Source organism: Rattus rattus, chromosome 12, assembly GCF_011064425.1.
Source record: "Rattus rattus isolate New Zealand chromosome 12, Rrattus_CSIRO_v1, whole genome shotgun sequence".
Taxonomy (NCBI): Eukaryota; Metazoa; Chordata; class Mammalia; order Rodentia; family Muridae; genus Rattus; species Rattus rattus.
The window spans coordinates 2,870,485-2,891,095 of NC_046165.1; the positions used below are offsets into that span (position 1 = coordinate 2,870,485).

General features: G+C 46.9%; 1 protein-coding gene across 2 annotated transcripts in view; it reads right to left on the bottom strand.

Annotated features, from left to right (window-relative positions):
• Window positions 1–217: 217 nt before the first annotated feature.
• Ubac2 (UBA domain containing 2) overlaps window positions 218–20,611 on the bottom strand; it is a 148,976-nt gene continuing 128,582 nt past the window's right edge. For both annotated transcript variants that reach the window (XM_032918299.1, XM_032918298.1), the window contains 2 exons: window positions 14,814–14,936; window positions 218–1,240 (listed from right to left, as the gene is read on the bottom strand). In XM_032918299.1, the coding sequence (XP_032774190.1) occupies window positions 1,133–1,240; window positions 14,814–14,936 (231 nt within the window). In that variant the 3' untranslated portion in view covers window positions 218–1,132. The remainder of the gene's footprint in view (window positions 1,241–14,813; window positions 14,937–20,611) is intronic.

The following is a 20,611-nucleotide window of genomic DNA, read 5'->3' on the forward strand; positions in this document are numbered from 1 at the left end:
AGCTGGCCACTGTGCTCACACTGAGCTTGCAGAGCGGCTCGAACCCTGAACTGACCATCAGGGCCCCAGGCAGCCCTGCTCATGGAGACCACACTGCAGGAACAGAAGGGGATGCTCACTGTGCAGGCCTTGGCCTTCTCGAGAAGTAGTCCGGGTTCATTTTCATTTTGGTGGAACTGCCTAAAGTTTTTTTTTAGAGAAATATCATAAAAACTACTGAAAAATAAAACACATAAAAACTTTATTGTAAGGATCACACACCTACATTTGCATCAATTTGACACATCGCTGCTCATTTTGCAGAACACACCTGCAGAACACCCGGTGCAGTTTGCTTATGGGACATCATCAATTCCTACAACTGTTCTTGCTCACAGGGGGCTGCCTCCTGCCTGTACCTCCCTGACTGTCTGCACAGTGGGCACTGCCTCACCCACCACAAGGGGCAAGGATGGGGCCAGGGAGGGTGTGCTGCCAGAAGTGGTGTGTGTAAGGGCCTGTGGGTTGGGTGGGCTGGGACTGAGCCATGATGGCCAGCGCCTGCTCTCTGCTCAGCCCTGCTAGTCTCTAAAGCAACTTCTTTACTCCAATTCACTCCTTAGCCCGAGTGGCCACCGTAATGCATTCTGAGCTAAATAACCCCAGGGCGGTATCATGAGGGCTTTCCAGAACTGCACATTGGCACTAGATTATTTTTACCGAAGTCAGGAGTTGGGACAGAACCCCTAGGCTGGAGGGAGCTAATCTCCGGCTTCCATTGTCACTGAGGCCTCAAGGACACTGCCAGTGTCCCTTCACTGAGGTGAGGACAAGCAGACTGCACCCGAGCTTCAGGACAGTTGTCTCTCTGCAGTGCTATACAACTGCCACCGAAGCCTGTGACCGTCATGCATTTGAACATGTACGAATGACGGTTCTCCAACCTGAGAAATGCCCAGTAAAAAAATAAAGATAGAAAATACATGCTAATTTAATGGCAAACTTATTTGATACTACACGGCAACCACCTTGGATTAAGGACAGTGTAAGGTGGGAACCACTGTCTCCCCTTGAGAACGCCTGTGCTGGAGTCTGTTTGGTCCTCAGGCTGATGTGGTGGCAGGACGCATCACTGTCATTCAGCAGCCGAATGTCAGTGCTGCAGCAGGAAGTTGGTGGCCACATTGAGGTCATTGTTGGAGGCCCTCAGCGCCTCCAAGGCGTCCCCTCTGGAAAATCCCATCTCCATGAGGCGGGCGACCTGCAGAGAGAGCAGAGGATGAAGGCTGAGCAACACAAAGTGAACCCTTAGCTGCACATGGCTTTACATGGCTTTGTGCAGAAGCTCGAAGCTTCTCAAACCAAGTCAGATCTGTGGTTAAATGATTACTCAGTCTAGACCTGGTGGCACAAGCCTATAATCCCAGCAACCGGAAGGTGGGGGCAAGAGCACCAGGAGCTAAAGTTATCCTGGGCTACAGAGGGACTTTGAATCTAGCATGGACTACACAAGACCCTATCTCAAAAAACAAATAAAACAAAGAAGAGGGAGAGACAAGGCTCAACTAATAAGCCATTTGTCTTGCAAGCAAGGGCCTGGGTTTGAGCCTCCAGCACCATGTAAAAATGGCAGGTACAGAGGACTATATTACAAGGATGATAGTTGAGGTTGTCCTCTGGCTGACTCCTCTCTCCTTCCTTTCTGCCTCTCTGGAGAAAAAAAAAAAAAAAAACCAAAAAATCCACTTCCCAAAACAACAAAGGTGACTAATGGTAAACCTTTCCAGTGCTTTCTATATAAAACTAGGAATCTCATGTGATCCTCACTGTGAGTTACATTTCTAGGTGCTATGATAGAAAGTGACTTATGGGAGAGGTTAAGGAGGTCACAGTCAACAGTGGAATTGTGTGGCTAGGACTCCACACCTCTCAGGACTAGCAGACAATGCTGGAGTCTGTTGGTTTTTTCCTGTTTTCCTTTTTGTTCAGTCTGGGGACCCAGCCATTGGAGGCTGCTGCTTATACTGAAGTGGACGTCCCTCCTCAGTTAGGCCTCTCTGGAAACATGCTTGAAGACATGCTCAGAGAGGCCCTATTAATGCCTTAAGTGTCTCTTAATTCAATCAAAACTAACATTAGCCATTACATGAAACAGAACAGGAAGTGGGGCCTCAGAGGCCTTGATGCACTGGGGCCACCAGGCTGAGACTCTGGCATTCACCAGAGTCAACAGCCTGAGCTCATCAGTGGCCACACTCTGTGTCACATGGGATCCTGGAGGGAGGAGTTGGGACAATCAGGTGTGAACATACAGGCCAACAAGCACACAACTAGCGTCTTACCCCAGATGCCACAGCTCTGACTGTCACAATGGACTGTTGTTGGCATGGACATTTTCCTGCCTCTGGGCACACTGGTCTCTCCCCAAAGGCAGCATGTACTAAGTCCTGCTTGAAGCCTGGGGCTTCTATAGGTAGTAACAGCCATCTGCAAGGCGGGCTGAGGCAGGAACAGTAACAGAGAAATGCAGGTGACCTAAAGCCATAGGGCAGGGGCGGGGTGGGTGGGTGGGGAGGGGAGGCAAGAAGCACCAGGCTTGTATAGACCAAAGATCTTGGTTGTATGAGTACAAAGGCTTCCTGTACTTTGTCCCCAGGCAGTCTCCAATGCAGAGACAAGTAGTGTTGCCCAAACTTATCCACAATCTGTCAGGAGCCACTATAGGACAAGCTAATAGCTAGCAGGTGATCTTCCTGAGATGGTCAGCCTCAGATTAAAATAATCCAGGACAGATTTTCCCCTATAGGCAAGGCCCAGGAGGAAATCATTTTAGGAGAGAGTACTGTGATTGATATGCTTTTCCTGTTATTATTAAACTTATATGACATTCAGTAGGTATTAGCACACCCTTTTGAGCAGATCTCTGCAGATCTATGAAGATGTCCTGTCTTGTAGCGATGTTATATAGACAGATAGATGACTTCTTAATTCCTAATGATGATCCTATAAGAATTCCTAAAATTTTATCAGTATTACCTTGGTTCTTTTATAGTGGGACTACTATTAGGTTCCCTCTGATAATCAAAACTGCAATGAGAACTCTGCCAGTCTTTAGTGTCAAGAGTTAATTGTTTCTCAGGTAGTAATCAGACTTATACTACTCAGAGCACATTCAAGAGGCTGGAAAACCATTAACCAAAGGCCATAAAAAGGGAACTAATGATTTATTATAGGTTCCAGGACAGAAAATAAAGTACTGACTGAGTTTATCTATACAAAACTTCATTAATAACTTAGTTATGATCCTTAACTCTCTATGAACCTGTGGAGCTGTGACAGGTGATGGATGTTTACTGAGATGATTACTCCTAATGGATATGCATGCAAACATTCCCTGTTGTAAACGTCTGTTTCAATCTATGACTTGATTTTATGTGTGAACGTGTGACGAACTTTTTACCATGTGATTGTGTATTCTGAATGATGGATAAGTGCTGAGGAGAAAGAGAAGAGCCAGAACCTGGCTGAGGCGAACTTTTTTTTTTTTTTAGATAGAACACTTTTTAGTCAGATCTGAATAGAAATTTTTAGAACAGATCTGAGAATAATTTTTTAGTCAGGACACAAGAGAACTTTTTAGACAAAACTGAACTCAAGAAGAACTTAGAAATAAAGGCATAGCACTGGGAGGAAAAGGCATAGGGAGTAAGCATTATTGTAGCATCAGAGGAGGAGAGAGCAGGATGGGGAGAATGCAGGCAGCTTCTCCTCACCGTGGGACAGAACAGGTCTTTTTTTTTTTTTTTTTTTTTAATAGCAAGACAGGCTTAGTTTTACTAAAGAGAATAAGCTTTCTTCTTACAGACTTGGGTTTAATTCATTTAGCAATAAAAGGGTAGAATATTTTTCTTTCTCTATGAAATAAAAGATTGGAGAACTCTCTCTCTCTCTCTCTCTCTCTCTCTCTCTCTCTCTGTGTGTGTGTGTGTGTGTGTGTGTGTGTGTGTCTTGCAATGTAATTGTGAGACTCGTGCAAGTTGGACCCAACTGGTATGAATAGAAATGTGTAAATGTGCATGGGTGAATCTGTATATGAATTCATGTGAGTTTATGCATATTTGCTTATGGTAAAGGTTTTTCCTTCTGCGAGCATGATTGTCTTCTCCTGGTTCAACAGAAGTTTATTGCTCCCAACTTCCAGCTAGCCTGACAAGGGAGAGGCATCTGGACAAAGGGAAAAAGGCTCTAGCAATTAATCCTTTACTTAACCCCTTACTGTTGGGCTGCAGGTGTTAATCACCCAAGCCAGGGGCTTTTAACCCTCAGAATGAGCAGGAAAGTTTTTGGGACTTTTTAGAAGTTTTCATCAGCATTCAGTACTGTTAGAGAGGCAGAACATCTGAAGAACCTCTGTCTTTAAAGCCACACCAGGGTCCTACTCTTGTGTTTTGGTTCAACCTGCTCCAGGCTGGGAGGCTCCAGCAATAACCTGCTTTCCCAAGAATTATAGCACTTGGGAAACAGAGGCAGTAATTCAAGTCTAGCTCCTATAACAGGGACTTCAAAGGTAGCCTAGGCTATCTAAGACTCCATCCCTCTGTCTCAAAAACAAACAGAAAAAACTCATAGCAAATTACAAAAATATTTATTGATTGGTTTACCTACAGGAATCTATTACTTTTTGTATCTATAATAAAACATGGGACTCTTACAATAATGAACATCAAATAATGAGACATAAATATCAAGGTTTTTGCTGCCACACGGGCAGATCTGAGGTCCTAGTCTCCATTTTAAGTTTTCTTTCTGGCTGAAGAGCATGTGCTGGATCCTATACATGGAAAGACCAGGCTCAGAACTGTTCTCCTGTTCAGTGCTAGCTTGGGAATGGCTGAAAGAGAGGCTGATGGGGGCAGTGTCTTTGTGACTACAAGAAGAGGGCACAGGACAGGGGACCTCAAGTGACCTAGAACTCTCTTCTTCCAAAGAGGCAAGAGCTGAGGGGGACACTGTCTGAAGCTAGCGTTTCAGCTTGTGTACCGTTCTGATTGGGAGCACACAGTGGGGATGAGTGGGATTTTAGATCACTGACGTTTCCCAAGACATATGCACAGACTGCATTTCTCACTGTGGCTGTGGTCTGAATGACACACAAGAGTTGATTCTATAAAGATTGGTGCTATGGTAGGCTGGTCCCCCTGAGCTCATCTAGATACAGCTCAGCTCCTGGTATGAGGACTGCAAGGCCCTCTTTTAGCTTCCTTTACCTTCCTGGCATTTTACTAATTGAGAGTGGCTGCAGGACAGGAGGGCTGCTCATGTAAGCAGCTCTGTGAGGCACTTGGCTCCCTTATTTCTCTTCACCCCTCTCTGCTGGCTCTCATCTCCCTGGATCTGCAGCTCCCCTTGGCTCTATCATCTCTCTCTCTCTCTCTCTCTCTCTCTCTCTCTCTCTCTCTCTCTCTCTCTCTCTCTCTCTCTCTCTCGGGACCTCTGCTGTGTGTGTGTGTGTGGGGGGCTCTTCCCTTTGCTGCTGACTCTTCCTCACCCATATGAGTTTTAGGCACAGGCTCATTTGTCTTTGGTTAGAAGGGTCCCAGACTAGGTCCTACAGTTCCTGGGGTCCTACAGATGTTTCCTGAGAGAACAATTTAAAAAGGTTTACTTTGGCCCACCATGGTAGGGACAGTGTTGTGGAGCAGAGCAGCTCATATCATGGCAGAAAAGAAACAGAAAAGGACAGTTCAGCACCAGAGACTGGGCATCGCAGGGACCTGGTCCTATGGACCTACATCCTCCAGGTAAGTCTCACCTCCCAAGGTTTACAGAACATCCCAGTACTGCTAGCTAGGCATTAACACTGAGGACTGTGGTGGACATTTTGTATTCAAGCTAGAACATTCCACTCTTCTGGCTAGGGACATGTCTCAGTGGGTAAAGTGCTTGCCTAGCATGGATGATGTAAGTTCCCTGTCCCTGGCATTGCTGAGAACACTACCTGCTCAGGTGATAACACTGTGACTTAGCCACATCACTTGACTTCCCAGATGTTCTTTGGAAATAAGGGGAGAAACTTGAGTGAGTCTGACCCTTCTAGACCCTGCATGCCTGTAAAGCAGCTTCACAGGGACAGTGCCAAGCTCTGGTGCTCACTCAAGCAGCAGCTGGACCTCCATGGGCCACGGCATCAGTGCCTGAGTGTTGAGTGGCTGAACCTGGGAGCTATCTTCTCAGGCATCCCTTGAGACTGTTTTCAAGGGTAAGTCTTCCAAATGAGTGTACAATTTTACATTCTACACAGCTGTGGGTTGGGTCTGGTCAGTTTCTGTGATGAATACTCTTGGCTGGCAACTTTACTACATCTGGAATTAACTGAAATCCAGATAGCTGGGCACACCTGTGAGGGTCTTTTCTTAATGAAATAATGGGAAGTGGGAAGATCCACCTTTGATCTGAACCACACCTTTTGCTGGTGGCCCACATAAAGAACATGGAGGGAAGGAAGGAGCTCACTCTCTTTGCCTACTTGTTTGAGAACAAGACTCGCGGCAAGTCTACTCTTCACTGGCACTATAGCCTCTTTCTTTACTTCTTCAGTATTCCTGTCTATACTGGCCTTCACTGAGACATCCAGCCTTGTGGACTAAGCAACTACTACCTTCCTAGACTTTCTGTTGGTAGACAGTCACTGTTGGCTTAGCTGGACCACAGCCTATTAATGTGTGTTATTATAACTCTCTCTCTCTCTCTCTCTCTCTCTCTCTCTCTCTCTCTCTCTCTCTCTCTCTCTCTGTCTCACCTGAAGAACACACATGCTCTTAGGACATGTTTTCTGCTGTCCCAGTAACAAGTGCTCAGTTGCTTTGGAAATGCCACCGGTTACTTATCAACCACACCCTTTAAGTCTACAACTTCCTACATTACATTTGAGGCCTGATTGGAGAGTTTTCAAATCCTTCTGCTCAGCTTTGTGCTCCCAACTCTCACTGAAAATATATTGTCAAAAGCAGGCAACGAAGACAGTGCTTCAGCTTGGGCGCCAAGCTACACTGAAATTTCCCCACCAAATTATCTAGTTACTTTTAAACTTAGCCCCAACATCCCAGGACTGGGAAAAATGCACACAAATTCTTTTCGAAAATGTAACAAATTCCCTCTGGCCCAATTTCCAACAGTGACTTCACAGCTTGGCCTTCACTGCACACCTACTGGCATTCTGACCTTTTGTTCTTCCCCAGAATCACCCCTGAGAGCTCTATTTACAAAACATGAAGCTTTCTCTATCTCATTCTTTAAACTTTTCCCATAAATCAGCTCCATACACTTAGGACTTAGTCACAGCAATGACACTATTTTTAGTATCCAGTTAGCTAGCTTTCTACAACTGAGGCCAGATCACCCAACAGAAACAGCTTAGAGAATGAGAGGTTGATTTTGGTTCATGGCTTAAAAGGTTCAGCCCATGGTTGTTTTACCCACATGTGCTTGGACAGAACATCATGGTGGTGCTGTGTGGCCAGCAGGAGGCAGAGGATGACACCAGGAGGGACCAGGGATAAGACACCCAAAGGCCTGTTCTCCCTCAGAGACAAGACACTGTAGGGCCCACTCTCCCAGTGACCTGCTCTTTCCAATTAGATTCCACTTCCTAAGGTTTCTAGAACCTACAAAGAGTGCCACCAGCTAGGTACTGAAGTTTTAATACATGAGCGTGTACTGGAATTTCACATTAACCTGGAACACCATCTACCACTGCTGGCTTAAAGCCCGACCAGGCTCTTGCAGGTCTTCACGAAGGGTCTTCTATTGCTGAAGGGGAGCAGCCTGGTGCCTCAGCCACCCACTGCCATTGGTCAAGCTGGTTTCTACACTTAAGTATTTTTCAGGGCTGAGAAGACGAGTGTGGCTCACTGCTGACTGTCCTGGTAAAGGCCTATCAGAGAGTCTGTGGGTCCTTCCTGGACCTGCTGTATGGAGCTTTGGTAAAGGGATATGGTTGGCAATGCAACAGCTCTCATTTCCCATAGAGTTGACGACCTTGCCAATGTCTGGGTCAATCTCCCCCCACCAAAAAGGGAGCTCGCCATTCACAGTAGCCCAGACCGCAGGCGAGCTGGTCAGGCTTAGTGATGTAAGCTCCTTAGGGAAGTGATGGATAAAACATAGACGTAGAAAGACACCACAGCTCGTTAAAGGACATGCTGCCATGGACCAGTTTCCAAGCTGAGGGAGATGCACCAGATGCCAGGTCGATAGCAATTTGTATGGGAAACTTATGAAATGCCCCACAGAGTTCCCCAAAAAGCCTTTCCATTCATCCTGGCTGTCCCTCACCCACTGGGTACCTTCTTCCTGATCCACAGAAGGAACTGTCTAAAACTACTGACAAGTGTCAGCTTAGTACTCAGTGAGACCTCCAGTCCAATTTCTAACCCACCGTTTGCTCAGCTTTGCTTAGAATCCAACCATGGGTGATTACTGTCCAGCAAGGCTGTCCTGCTTGCTCTGCTCTGTCTGTCTATCTATTTATGAGACCAGGCTTCATGACACAGTCAAAGCAGGCTTCAAACTTGCAGCAGTCCTTGTCCCTCAACCTCCTGAGTTCTGGGGTTACAGGTAGCAGGGACAACACCAGCTCCTTTGCAGTCTCTCACAACTACCTATTCAGTCACTAAAGTTCCCCAAGTGGAATGTCCAGTGGTTATGTTCTGTGGTTGAGGTGAGGGTGTGAGATCACAGAATCCACAGGGGGGCCTCCCTGTTTCTTCTTCCCTGGGTTGAGTGTGCATCTGTGCTAGTGTTCAGTCCTCTCCTACCATGGCAGCCGACTGACTCAGTCAGCTGCCTTTTATCACGGCCCACCACAGGCGTCAGGGGCCTTACTCAGCCTCCTGTGACATGGTGAAACCTCGTGGCTGGCTGTCCTGAGGAAGGGAATGTGGATGGAAATAGGCATGGTCACTGTAGGTGGATTGTACTTTTTCCTCCCATGTATTCTTCAAAAAACAGACCACATTTCGAGGGAGGAAACCCACACACAGAGAGACCGTTCTTTCCTAGTTTTCCTTGTTTTTAAATGCCTTTTTCAAAGTAACTCTGATGACCTGTACACATCTCCCTATCTCAGGTTAACTTTCACAACAAGAAGCTAGCAAAATGGTGCCTTGGTTCTCCACTCCAGACTCACCTCCTCTGTGCCACACGTCAAAGGCAGACACTCATCCCAGGGATTCGCAGCAGCACCTTCAACGACAACTGCTTGGTTTGCTCAACAAAGACTGTGGTTTTCTTTAACTTCCCTTTAGCTACGTGTCAAAAACAAATGGTGTTTTGGGTTTTTAACTTCCCGAATTCTGATGCTCATAGATGGAGATGTCCACCGGATGGTGGCCCCACCCTATCCACAGCTGGGCTGCCCTTCTGTGCTAGGTCACATGCACACTAGGATGTGATGGGCAGGGCCAGCACTGCCCTGCCTCTCCATTATGTTAAGACAGTTAGCTATTCCTGTGGACTATCCTCCCCCACTGCTGCTGCTGGACGGGCCCTTAGGAAGAGCAACCCTTTTCCTTCTGAGCTGATCTCCTCTCACCTCCTGGTTAACAAGGGGCTCTGCTATTTACATCTTGCCAGGGTCCTTTGTGCTTGGCTTAGCAGGAGACAGGTCCTTGGTAAAAGGCAGGCACCCTGCCAACTCTTCCAAAATCGTTAGGGTTGGGCCGTCCAGACAAGCCGTAGGTAACTGGGCTGACTAAAATGAAGTCAGAAATGACTGGGAAAGAGTACAAATACACCTTTTGTCCCTTTTGGTTTCAGCATGGGTAAGCCATTTGTGTACTGTCTCCAGAGAGGTCGATTTCTAACTTTAGGAAGGGAACAAGAATCTAGTTTGACTCCTCCCCTTTGGTTTACAAACAAATAAACAAATCAAAAGTAAATTTGACATTTCATTATTTGCCAATTAAAGTCTTATTTATGGTCCAAGATTATTTTATTTGTTTATTTGTGTGCATGTGCCCTGGTGTACGCATGGGGGTTAAGAGGACAATTAGTGGGAGTCAGTTCTCTCCTTCCAGCACAGGACGCTCATGGAGTGTGCTCAGGTCGACAGTAAAAGTGACAGGCTCCTTTACCATGCACCGATTTGCAAATTTTTAGCAGGAGTGTGGTATCAGAAATACCTGGCAAAGGAAAGATGGTGGTGGCCATGGCACTCATGGCTCACTACAGCCATGGCCCCTTCACAACATTTCAGGGCAGTGACGGAGGGGCTCACAAACCAAGCCCTAGCTGAGGGACTGCTGCTGGCAGTTCATGGCTGCCAGGGAAGAAAGTCATTCTTCTGCAATGGTGTAACCAAGAGTCCTGAGCCCCTGCTCCAGAAAACATCCCCACTTCCATGCTTATGCATGCGGCCTTCACTAAACTCAATGGATCATTGGTTGGGGCGGGGGTGGGGTGGGGAACGACAAAAACACATGAGAGTGGGAGAGGGACTTGTCAAGAGGGAGAGAGGGTAAGAGAAGGAAGATGGGGCTGGGATGATCCAAATACTTTATGTACTTTTATAAAATTGTCAAAGAATAAATAAAAATTATTAAAAATAAAAAAATGGGGGAGGCAGAGGGAAGAGAAAGCAGTTCTTAAGACACATTTGGTTACAAAAGTTACATTATTTGACAGGCTTTATTTATGCTTTGGTAAATTCTCATAGATGTATAAAAAGACCATGTTTTCCTTAGTTCAGCTTCCCCTTCCACCACTCTCTAGGTTATTGTGAGCCTCTCCAGGCAGCTATGGTGATCCACTCTGAGCATCTCTGGGGAGCCTCTCTGATCGATCCACCATTCAGTTTGCAGCTGCTGTCACCACTCCTCCCTATCAAGTGTCTTGCTATAACAGGGCTGTTTCTCAATATTATGTACCCTATGGCTTGCCTGCTATAGGCAAGCCAGTGTCTGTGGACTTGACTTGGGGTACAGTTCTCATTAGAACAGGACGGAGCTAGGCCGTCTAGAGGTATGTATGCCTCTTTCCTCCCTGAACTGCTCCAGAGCCCTGTGCTTCCTTGTGTGGTACACTTTTTCTCAGGTGCTTCTTTGACCATCCCAGGAAACAGAGCAGGACTTACTGCCAAGACTGTCGCCTGCTCTTCTCTGCATAGCTGCCCAGAGAAGGCAGCTGGAGACATCTTGTCCCTTGGCTTCTCGGTGTCACCTTTAGAGACCCCGATGTGTGGCTCTAGCCTCACCCTTGCTCCCTCTGTCAATGTCTCTTTTGGGGAATATAAGAAGGAGCGGGGGTGCCATCTCCTATGGGAGACGAGCCCACAGAGGTGCCTGAAGACAGGATGGGTCTGAGAAGCAGCGGAGAGGAAGCACTTGTGGCTGCATGCGAACATTTGACAGCATGCCTTCATGTTTATGCATTTTCTTTGAAGGTGTGGCTTTGGAAGTTGGGATTCAGATCCCACTGACTGGGTTTTCTTGTAGAATGCTCACGAAAATTCCCGAACTACATGTGAATAGTAGGAAAACTTAAAAACATTTTTATGTCTTTCTGGAATTCGAAAGTCACTGTTGCTTTTAGTATTTAAAATTACATGAGTCAGGGGTTAGAAAAATGGCTCCGTGGTTAAGAATGTGCACAGCTTTTACAGAGAACTGGAGTTTGATTCCCAGCACACTGTAAGCACACTGGGGCTCACAACCATCTCTGGCCTCTGCAGATCCAACGCTCAAGAGCATACACCCACACACATACACATAATTAAAAATAAAATAACAAGTCACATGGCTCAGGCTGAGGATGTAGTTCAGTGGCAGAGTGCTTGCTTGACATGCTCAAAGGTCTGGGTTTCATCGAGGCACTGTGAAAGAAACATTACGGGATCCTAACTCTTAAAAAAGTACAAATGAATTTAACTGAAAAACTAAGGATAGAAACTTTATATCATACTTAAATATGTTGACAGCATTTCTAATAATGGGCAGCATTACAAACTAATTGAGATTAAATGTCAATTATAACTTTCTGAGCTTAGCTATAGGCCTTTAGAAGGCAAACTTATTTTTTTTTTTTAAGACAGGGCATCACTGGGCAGCCCTAGTTAGCTTGGAGCCTGCTGTTAGATCCAGCGCAGACATCGACCAGTGCTGAGATTAAAGGTGTGCACCACCACACACGACTGAGACAACCTTCTCACTTTTCTACAGTAACATGCCAAACACGTGCATTACAAATACAGCCTGCCTGAGGCTGACCTGACCAGAACTGTCCAAACACGAGATTTGGGAAATGGGTTATCGAGAGAAAGAGGGTGGGAGAGTGGCGAAAGGCAGACAGGCAGCCTCGTGAGGTAGTTTCTCTCACAGCAGAGAAAGAACTAATGGCTCCGTAAAGGAAGGCTGTCAGCAGGTTAACCTGACCGTCATTCTGGGAGGACCAGGGAAAATGACTATGAGAAAAGCCTACAGACTAAAGCCTCCTTTCCACATTCGCGCCTTCTTCTTTTGACATCCTTTTCTCCCCCTGTCCTCAAACTGCCCAAACCAAGAATATCTCACCTGTAAATGCCTCCTCCAGTAAAGACGGCCCTGAAGACTGTGACTCAGTGCCCTATGAGGTGAACAGTCACATAACAGAGTCTTGGTGTTTCTTTCCACCAAGTTGGATGACTACTACCTGTCATTATAGAATCTAACAAATACCAAATTATGTAGGCTTTTCTTCCTTATCTCTGGGATGATATCTGCCTAGGGAATTTTTGAAGACAATAGGACAGATGGACTCTCCTGGCCAGATGTACTGCATACCTTTAATCCCAGCATGGGCAGGAGAGGGAGAAGGATCATGAACTGAGATCAGCCTGTGCTTCAAGTGAGGCCCTGTCTGAAAATATAAGCAAATAAAAAAGAACTCTGGCCGCACATCTGCTCCTCTGTTGCCAAAACCTAAAACGTTCCTGAGATGCGAGCCTGAGACACGAGGCTGACCAGACCAACTGTGACCCCAGGCCTCTATGGGCATCTGACAGGGCTCTCCCAAAGTAGCTGCCCAGGCCCAAGGCAGGGTTGTGGGCAGAGCCTTCAAGCTACAGAGCATGGGAGGACAGCAGGTTTGGGCTGAGGACAAACGGCCTGGCTGGTGCAGCCAGCTGTGGAACCAGCTGTTTTGGAATGCAACGACATTTAAAACACTTTTCTCATTTGAAATAATTTCAAATGTGAAGCTTCAGAAGTTCCCTACGAATGCTGCTGGCTCCTCACCCAGGGCAGTTCCGTGATTTGTCACGTCACTTCATCATCTCCTGAGCCACTGTTAGCGCAGCTCAAAAAGCTGGAGTCTGACACTAATGATCTTGTCCACATCGTCAAGTGCCTGACAAAACCCGCTCTCGCTGCAGACTGCTTTCCCAGTACCTTCAGCCCAGGCCACAGGCATCCGTGAGGTGGGGCAGCTTCCGTATCTCCTTTACTGCAGCACGTCCTGACACTCTTACTTGTGAAGAATGCAGGCTTGTGTGAAGAATAAAGAATACTTTACTCAGGTCCCCCAGGTTGAGCAAAGTTCTGTACTTTGAGTCCCTTTCATTGCATAAACTCAGTGCTTGATTCCATTATTGGTAATGTTAATTTTGATAACTGCATGGTACCTAATTTCTTTACCATGTGGATATTACTTTCCTTGTGTAACGAATAAATATCTTATCAATGGGGAGAAAGTTTGAGAGTGTAGAAACAGCTAGATTTTTTATATATTAAAGACTTTTCCTGGAATTAATGTTTATTATGATGGTTGTAAAGCTGTGGGGTTTCTAAGAAAACACTTGTCTTTTTTACTATATGGAAACACATTTTCTTTCTTCTACATTATTTCTGTAATATTTATCTATTAATATCACATAGTGATCTGGTGAGAAATGTCTCTGTCTCAGGCATTTGGACACCATGGTCCCCAGGTAGTGACACCGTGGAGGTCTTGCTGGAGGAGCTGTCACTGAGTGGGCTCTGGGATTAAAGCCCCACTGTTTACAGTTCGTCCTCTCTGACTTGTGCTATGTCTGAACACGTGGGATGTCAACTTCCTGCCTCTGCTGCTTTGTTTCCACGGCTGCTAGACCTCCCTGACAGTGAGTCTCTCACCACGATGAGACCACGAGCACATGTACACATACATATACATGGAAGCACACAGAAAGACCACCACGCTGTGTATACACTGCTAATTTCATTCCACCCTCAGTGGCAGAATTGCAGTTCTTGAACAATTGAAAATTAGCCCAAGGAAAAAGCTTAAGATGTGTTTTAAAATCATAAAAGTAAAAGTCTCCCAAAGGTGCTGCCCTCTGCCTACCGTCTCTCAGCCTGTGTTGGAGCCAACTGCACTCAGCCCTTCTGTGACAAGGTCTTGTTATGTGGCCTGAACTCCACCCTCTGCCGTAGCCTCCACACCCCAGGATCACAGGTGTGTGTAGGAGGCTAAGGCAGAAGGAGCAATGCTCCCATGTGCATGCTCTCGCTTGCACGCCCTTGCACAGGCCAACTTTCTGTGTCCTTCCTGAGCTACTGTCCACCTTCTTTTATAAAACAAGAGCGTCTTTTGCTGAGTTCTGCCAAGTAAGCCTGGCCTGCCTAAGCAAGCCCTCAGAGAACGCGCTCACAGTGCTGGCATTCATTATTACTTGGGTTCTGGGGATCCAGCCTGGTCCTCAGGCTTCCATGGCAGGCACTTTGCCATCTCTACAGACCCCAAATCAAGCTTTTCTTTCTTGCTGGCCCAAACTGCTTTAAGCCTGCAGTGTGGACTGGACTGAGCGCGGGTGTCATGGTTACCTGCTCTTCAGAAACTTCCAGGGGAGGAGGTGCTCGCTGCTCAGACCGAGGACCTTCTTGATAGTTGATATTTCGTCGCTGACGTAAAGGGGGGAAAAGTCGATTCCAATTGATCATTCCTCCCTACAAAGAGAGCAACACAGAGCCATCAGGAAAGCAGTGAAGGCCTGAAGCGCCAGGGAGCCTCCCTAGAGGCCATCAGAGCCCAGCTGGGAAACGAAAAGCTGCACTGCCCACCCTCAGCCAAGAGGATGAAGCCAGCCCTGCTACAGGCACAGGGAGAAAAGGCTCCAGGCAGCGCACAGGGCTTTGTGGCTTTGCGAGACTGGCACCAGGTGGCAAAAGGCAGACAGGCCTCCTAACCAGTCAGCCTCACGGACCCTATCCCAACAATGCCACAGCCACATTTTAAGAGTTCAAGGCTCTGCAGGGTGTAGTGGAGGCACAGGCACGGAGAAGGAGATAAGACGAAAGCCATGGTTCCTCCCATCCCTGCTCAAGACACTACCACCCCATGTTTCATTTATTCATTTCTGAGCATCTGTACTACAAGGAGACAGAAGGTTGTAATGAAGCTTACACCCAGAGACAAGCTACAAAGCAAAGGGCAAAGGGTTCACAAGTGAAGTTCAATAACATACTGAGTGTAGGCTCTGTAGGAACCGAAGGATGAATCTGCTTCTGGCTTCAAATCTGAAGGGACGCATGACATGGTGCTTTCTAAAAATGTCTGGTTTTGCTGTGTGCAGATCTCTGAATTTACTAGCTTTTTTTTTTTTTGGTTCTTTTTTTCAGAGCTGGGGACCGAACCCAGGGCCTTGCACTTCCTAGGCAAGCGCTCTACCACTGAGCTAAATCCCCAACCCCTGAATTTACTAGCTTTAATAGGTCTATTTCTAGATGTCTTAGAGTTGATGCAAATATATAGAATGTGACAGTCTGAAAACTTTCCTTCTTATGGAGACCTAAAAGATATATATATCTTCATGGCTGAATACCAAAGGAAAAGTAAGTGGAAATCCTAATGGACCAGAAACGAGTTACACTGGGAACAAGAGCAGAAGCTGGGACTTAGCCAGCCAACCAAACAGAAAGGACAAGAAACCAGAGGGAAACCCAAGCACAGGGGGAGTCAGGCCATTTCATACACAGGACTGGGATGATGGCCAAAACCATGAAAACGATAAGGTTAGACTTCTGTCTCTGACCACATGTGAAATATGTTCCACAGATTAGACGAGAACACGGGAAACTAGATCGTCAGAGCCTTTAGAGGGTACTTCCATGCCATTGTGATAGGTAGGAAAAGATTTCTCAAACAAAAATATATAAAAGATGGTAAAAATGATTATATCACCAGCAAGAGCTTTATTAAAAGTTGAGCTGTTGTCAACTAAAACAAAACAACAAAGTTAATAGACAAATGTCAATACAGATCAAGTTTTGGGACAATCAGAGCTACAAAGAGAAACCTTGTCTCAAACACAAAACAAAACAAAACAAAACAAAACAAAACAAAAAGTGTTCATAACATGTAACAGATAATAACACGAACACACATACACACATACCACACACCCACATATCCAAACACACACACACACACACACACACACACACACACACACACACACACACACACACACGAGATGTGGGGAGAGAGACAAACAGAGTGAGACATATATACATTCATACATATTCAGATATAAATCAAAATAAATGTGAAAACTGACATGATTGTTCAGGGACTCTATACTGGGGCAGAGGGCTGAAGCTGGGGTCTATGAAGACTTCATGCCCCTGCCACACAAGGCTTTTCAGGTTTACCTCTTGGCACATACAGAACATACACGCTTGCCCAGCATGGACAACGTTAAGCTGTTCACAGCCAGCTTGGCAACTCAGATGCCCTGGGCACCAAGGAGATCAGTGTCCCAGGACACTTCTGACTGCACTTTCACACAGCACTGAAAGGCTCTACTGCAGACCAGGGAGTGCCTGGACACAGTGGGAGCATCTTACAGTAGTATCACTGCCATGGTGTTCCAGGACAGAGGGCGACCAGACTGCTTTGTTTACATCAGCTGAAGTACAGTACACAGAATTACCAAGTACGTACCAGTATCTACTAATACCTTATACAGTGAATCTAGAAGGAGAATGAACACAATGTTCTTGCCTTGTGGAAGCTCACAATCTGGTGCATTTTCCTTCTGCCCAGTGAACCCCCTTAGTTGTGTCCTGTCTGACCTTCAGCAGAGCTGGCATGCACCGGCCACTCCTCAACAACCTGTCCTCTGGGTTCTGGTGACATTGTGTTTTTGTCTTGCCAGCCCTGAGACCCGGCAGACAGTGTCCCTAAGGAGTTTCTCTTCTCCTTCCATGCTCTGTTGGCAAAGCTCCTACCTACGGGCAGGGCTTTAGGCAGCATTGTCTGTGGTGGGAATTCTGAGGTCTAGATGCTATAGAACCGGGTGTTCCGGGGGCCTCTAACGCAGCATGTCCCAGACCTGCCTTCAATCCCATCTTCCTCCCATGTCCAAACCAGGAGAGCGATGTGCACACCTGCTCACAGCGTAAGTAAGGTCTGAAGCTCTGTCTCTTCCCACAGTCTTTTACTGCTCTGTGTTAGACCACTCTGGGGCAGGACAGGGAACAAGTTTTAATGTGTCCCTCCTCCATTTAAAAACCCTTAACTTCCCATTACTTGTGGCTGACAGGTGTGGTGGCTCACAGCCTTGACCCCAGTACTCAGGAGGCAGAGGCAGGTAGATATCTGAATTCCAGGTCAGCCTGGCCTACAAATCAAGTTCAGAACAGCCATGATTACAGAGAGAAACAGTGTCTCGAAAAATCAAAAACCAAACCAAACAACACTAAAAAACCAAAAATCAAAAAACAAACAAAACAAAAAACCCCCTTACTTATGAACAGCATACATCAATTCCTAATATTTTAAAGATTTTTTTCTTTTACTTGTGTGTACAAGTACATGCATTTGGGCACATACACAATAGCATGGATATGGAGGTCAGAGAGCATACAGCGAGGAGTTGGTTTTCCTCCTTGGGCTCTGGAGAACTGAGTTCAGGCTGTCGGGTTTAGGGTTAGGGTTAGGGTTAGGGTTAGGGTTAGGGTTAGGGTTCGGGTTTAGCGGCAAGTACCTGCAGAGCACTCACAGGCCCCAGCTGCTAGCATGAGAGGGGTGGGGGAGGTAGGGAGGAGGGAGGGGGGGAGAGGAGGAGGGAGGGAATGTCTTCTGTATTAAAAGAATAATTAATGAGAACAGTGGTCTTGTCTTCTATGTTGCACTCTCTATAGTTTCTGAGTAGAAAGAAGGGAGCTGCCCATTTGTGTCTGCTTGGGCATCAGTGCTGTTCTATTTGATTTTGAAGCAAATGAAGACAGAAACTGAAGGGCAGCACACAAACCTTCCCAGATCCTAGAGACTACACTGACACTGTCCGCAGGTCCACAGTGCTCCCAGGACAACCAACATGGTTCCCAATGGTTTACCTATGATCACTCCCTGTAAGTGGGTCTAGTCAGCACACTGCATTTTTCAGCTGCACAGTGACTGGCCTGATTCTCACACCCCACCAGGGCTGTTCTGAGTAGACCTGGCACAGTTAGATACTTGGGAAATGCCCAGTGCAGGGATAAATGAGTGGACAATACACAGTCAATCACACTGCATTGCTGGGCGCTCTTATATGGAGCTGTCTTGACAAAGATCAAGGTTTACCAACCAATAAAATTAGGAGGTAGGTTAATAAAGCAGGTGTGGTGGAAGGGCGAGAGGAAGGAGGCTCAGAGCAGACAGAGGCTGAAACAGAGGAACACAGAAGAACCTATGCTCTCAGGTGAGAACTGAGGTAGGAAGTTGTGGAGGTGAAGTGAAGCCACAGGGCAGCTCCCCAGGCTATGGGTTAATGGTCATGGTCTGCAGCTTTCTTAGCTGGGGGGGGGGTATGCGCCTGCCAATAAAGCATTTGTATGCTCAGCTTCCTTCTTCCTTTCTTCGTGTGCAGCATGCTGTCTGCCCTAGGAGGGGCCAGTTGAATAGGGCTGCCCTGAGAGCTTGGCTGAGCTGACAAACACGGCACATTCCTAACTGACACTCGTGGTGCAGGGTGGCGCACCCAACCCTGAACTGATCATGAGCGAAGCCCGGTCCAGGGCCGCAGCTTAGTAGGAGCTTCCTGAAAAAAGTGGGGGAGAAAAGAGGAAATCAGAAGTCCACCTCCATCACCACATGTTCAAACTAGTAACTCGTTTACTACCTGAAAAGTGGTGGGGAAGATGGCACAATAAGTCCCCACCTGACAACTGAAGGGCTGTCTCTCCGCACGCTCGCAGGCTCCGCAGGCGCCAGGGTGACCTAGGGACAGCCCCCAGTCCTGATGGCTCTCCACTTCAGGCTCTGTATGTTTACCTTGCTCGTTAGCTTTGGGCAGAGAGCCTTCAAGTTCCCAGCAAGTCCTGTGGAGGTTGGCTTAGGAGCTCCATGTCCTGCTGCTCAGGCTTGGAGTCTGGCTCAGGGGAAAGCCATTCTGGCAACATCACCATCCTTAGCCATGCCTCTTTCTTCTCTCGCTCTGCCTCAGTCTTGCCTGTCTGCCTGTCTGGGCTGTGGCTGTGGCAGTGTCTCTGGACACTGAACTAGGACCAGGGTAATGGAGGAGGGGCAGAGGTATAGGAAAGCTATGTTACAGTGAGTGCAGATGGAGCTCGGCAGCCCTCGCAAAAGACTCTTTAACCCGCGTTGTGCCTGCAAACAGGTTCCCAGGTCTGCTGGTTTTCACAGATAACCTTTCTCCTAAGAGGGCTAAGACATTAATCATGGCTCTCTCTCCTGAGATATGGAACCACTTTCTCGATGGGTTAACAATGGATTACATCATCTTCAACACCTCTGCAAACTCAGCCATAAATATTTTCTCTCTGATTCAGTAAGCAGGAGACCTGATAAATCCCAATGGGGCTCCACAAGGGCAATGTGGGCACCATGGAAGAAAATTGGTAGGATTCAACTTCAGCTTCCCTGGTCACCTTGGCCACAGGCTTTGGACACTTCTCTGTGGGCTCCTGTGAATACAGGCCAAGCCTCTGTTTTAGACGCTTGTGATACCTGAGGGCAATACTGGGTATCCATGGGCCATGCCACATAGCAATCATAATTCTCTGAGTTGTTTGTTTAGCCACCAAGGAGGTGGTGCAGTGCTGTGTGTGCCTACATGTGTGTGTGCCTGCATGTACGTGTGTGTTGGTTGGTGGGGTGAGGAACTTCGAAGTCCCTGCTTTGACTGGGGGGTCTCTTGTACAGGCAGATCACATTGCTTCCTAGATTAAAGGCAACCTTACTGTCTTGACTTGACTTCAGTACTCATGAACACCACATAAGTGCAGAGTATACAAAGTAACGATTCCTGGATTCATTCCAGAAAAACTCTGAAAGACAGCACATCCCTTAGCGCACAAAGCCTGCCTCTGTCTGGGACCTCAGTTCTCCCTCTTCACTCTTGCCTCCTGCATGCATGCTGTCGGCTGGAGACGGTGAAAGCACGTTACCTAGCAAGGTTATCACGTCACCTAGCATGGTTATCACGTCACCTCGCATGGTTATCACGTCACCTAGCATGGTTATCCTCGCCCAGCGTTTGACCACAGGGCAGGTGTTCTGGCACTGTCCTTTCTTTTCTTCTGCCAAGCTTTGGGCCATGTTTTTTTCTTGCCTAACTTTAGTTCTACACAAAAAATTATTAAATGTTAAGTCAAAACTAGAGTTATCTCTGGTA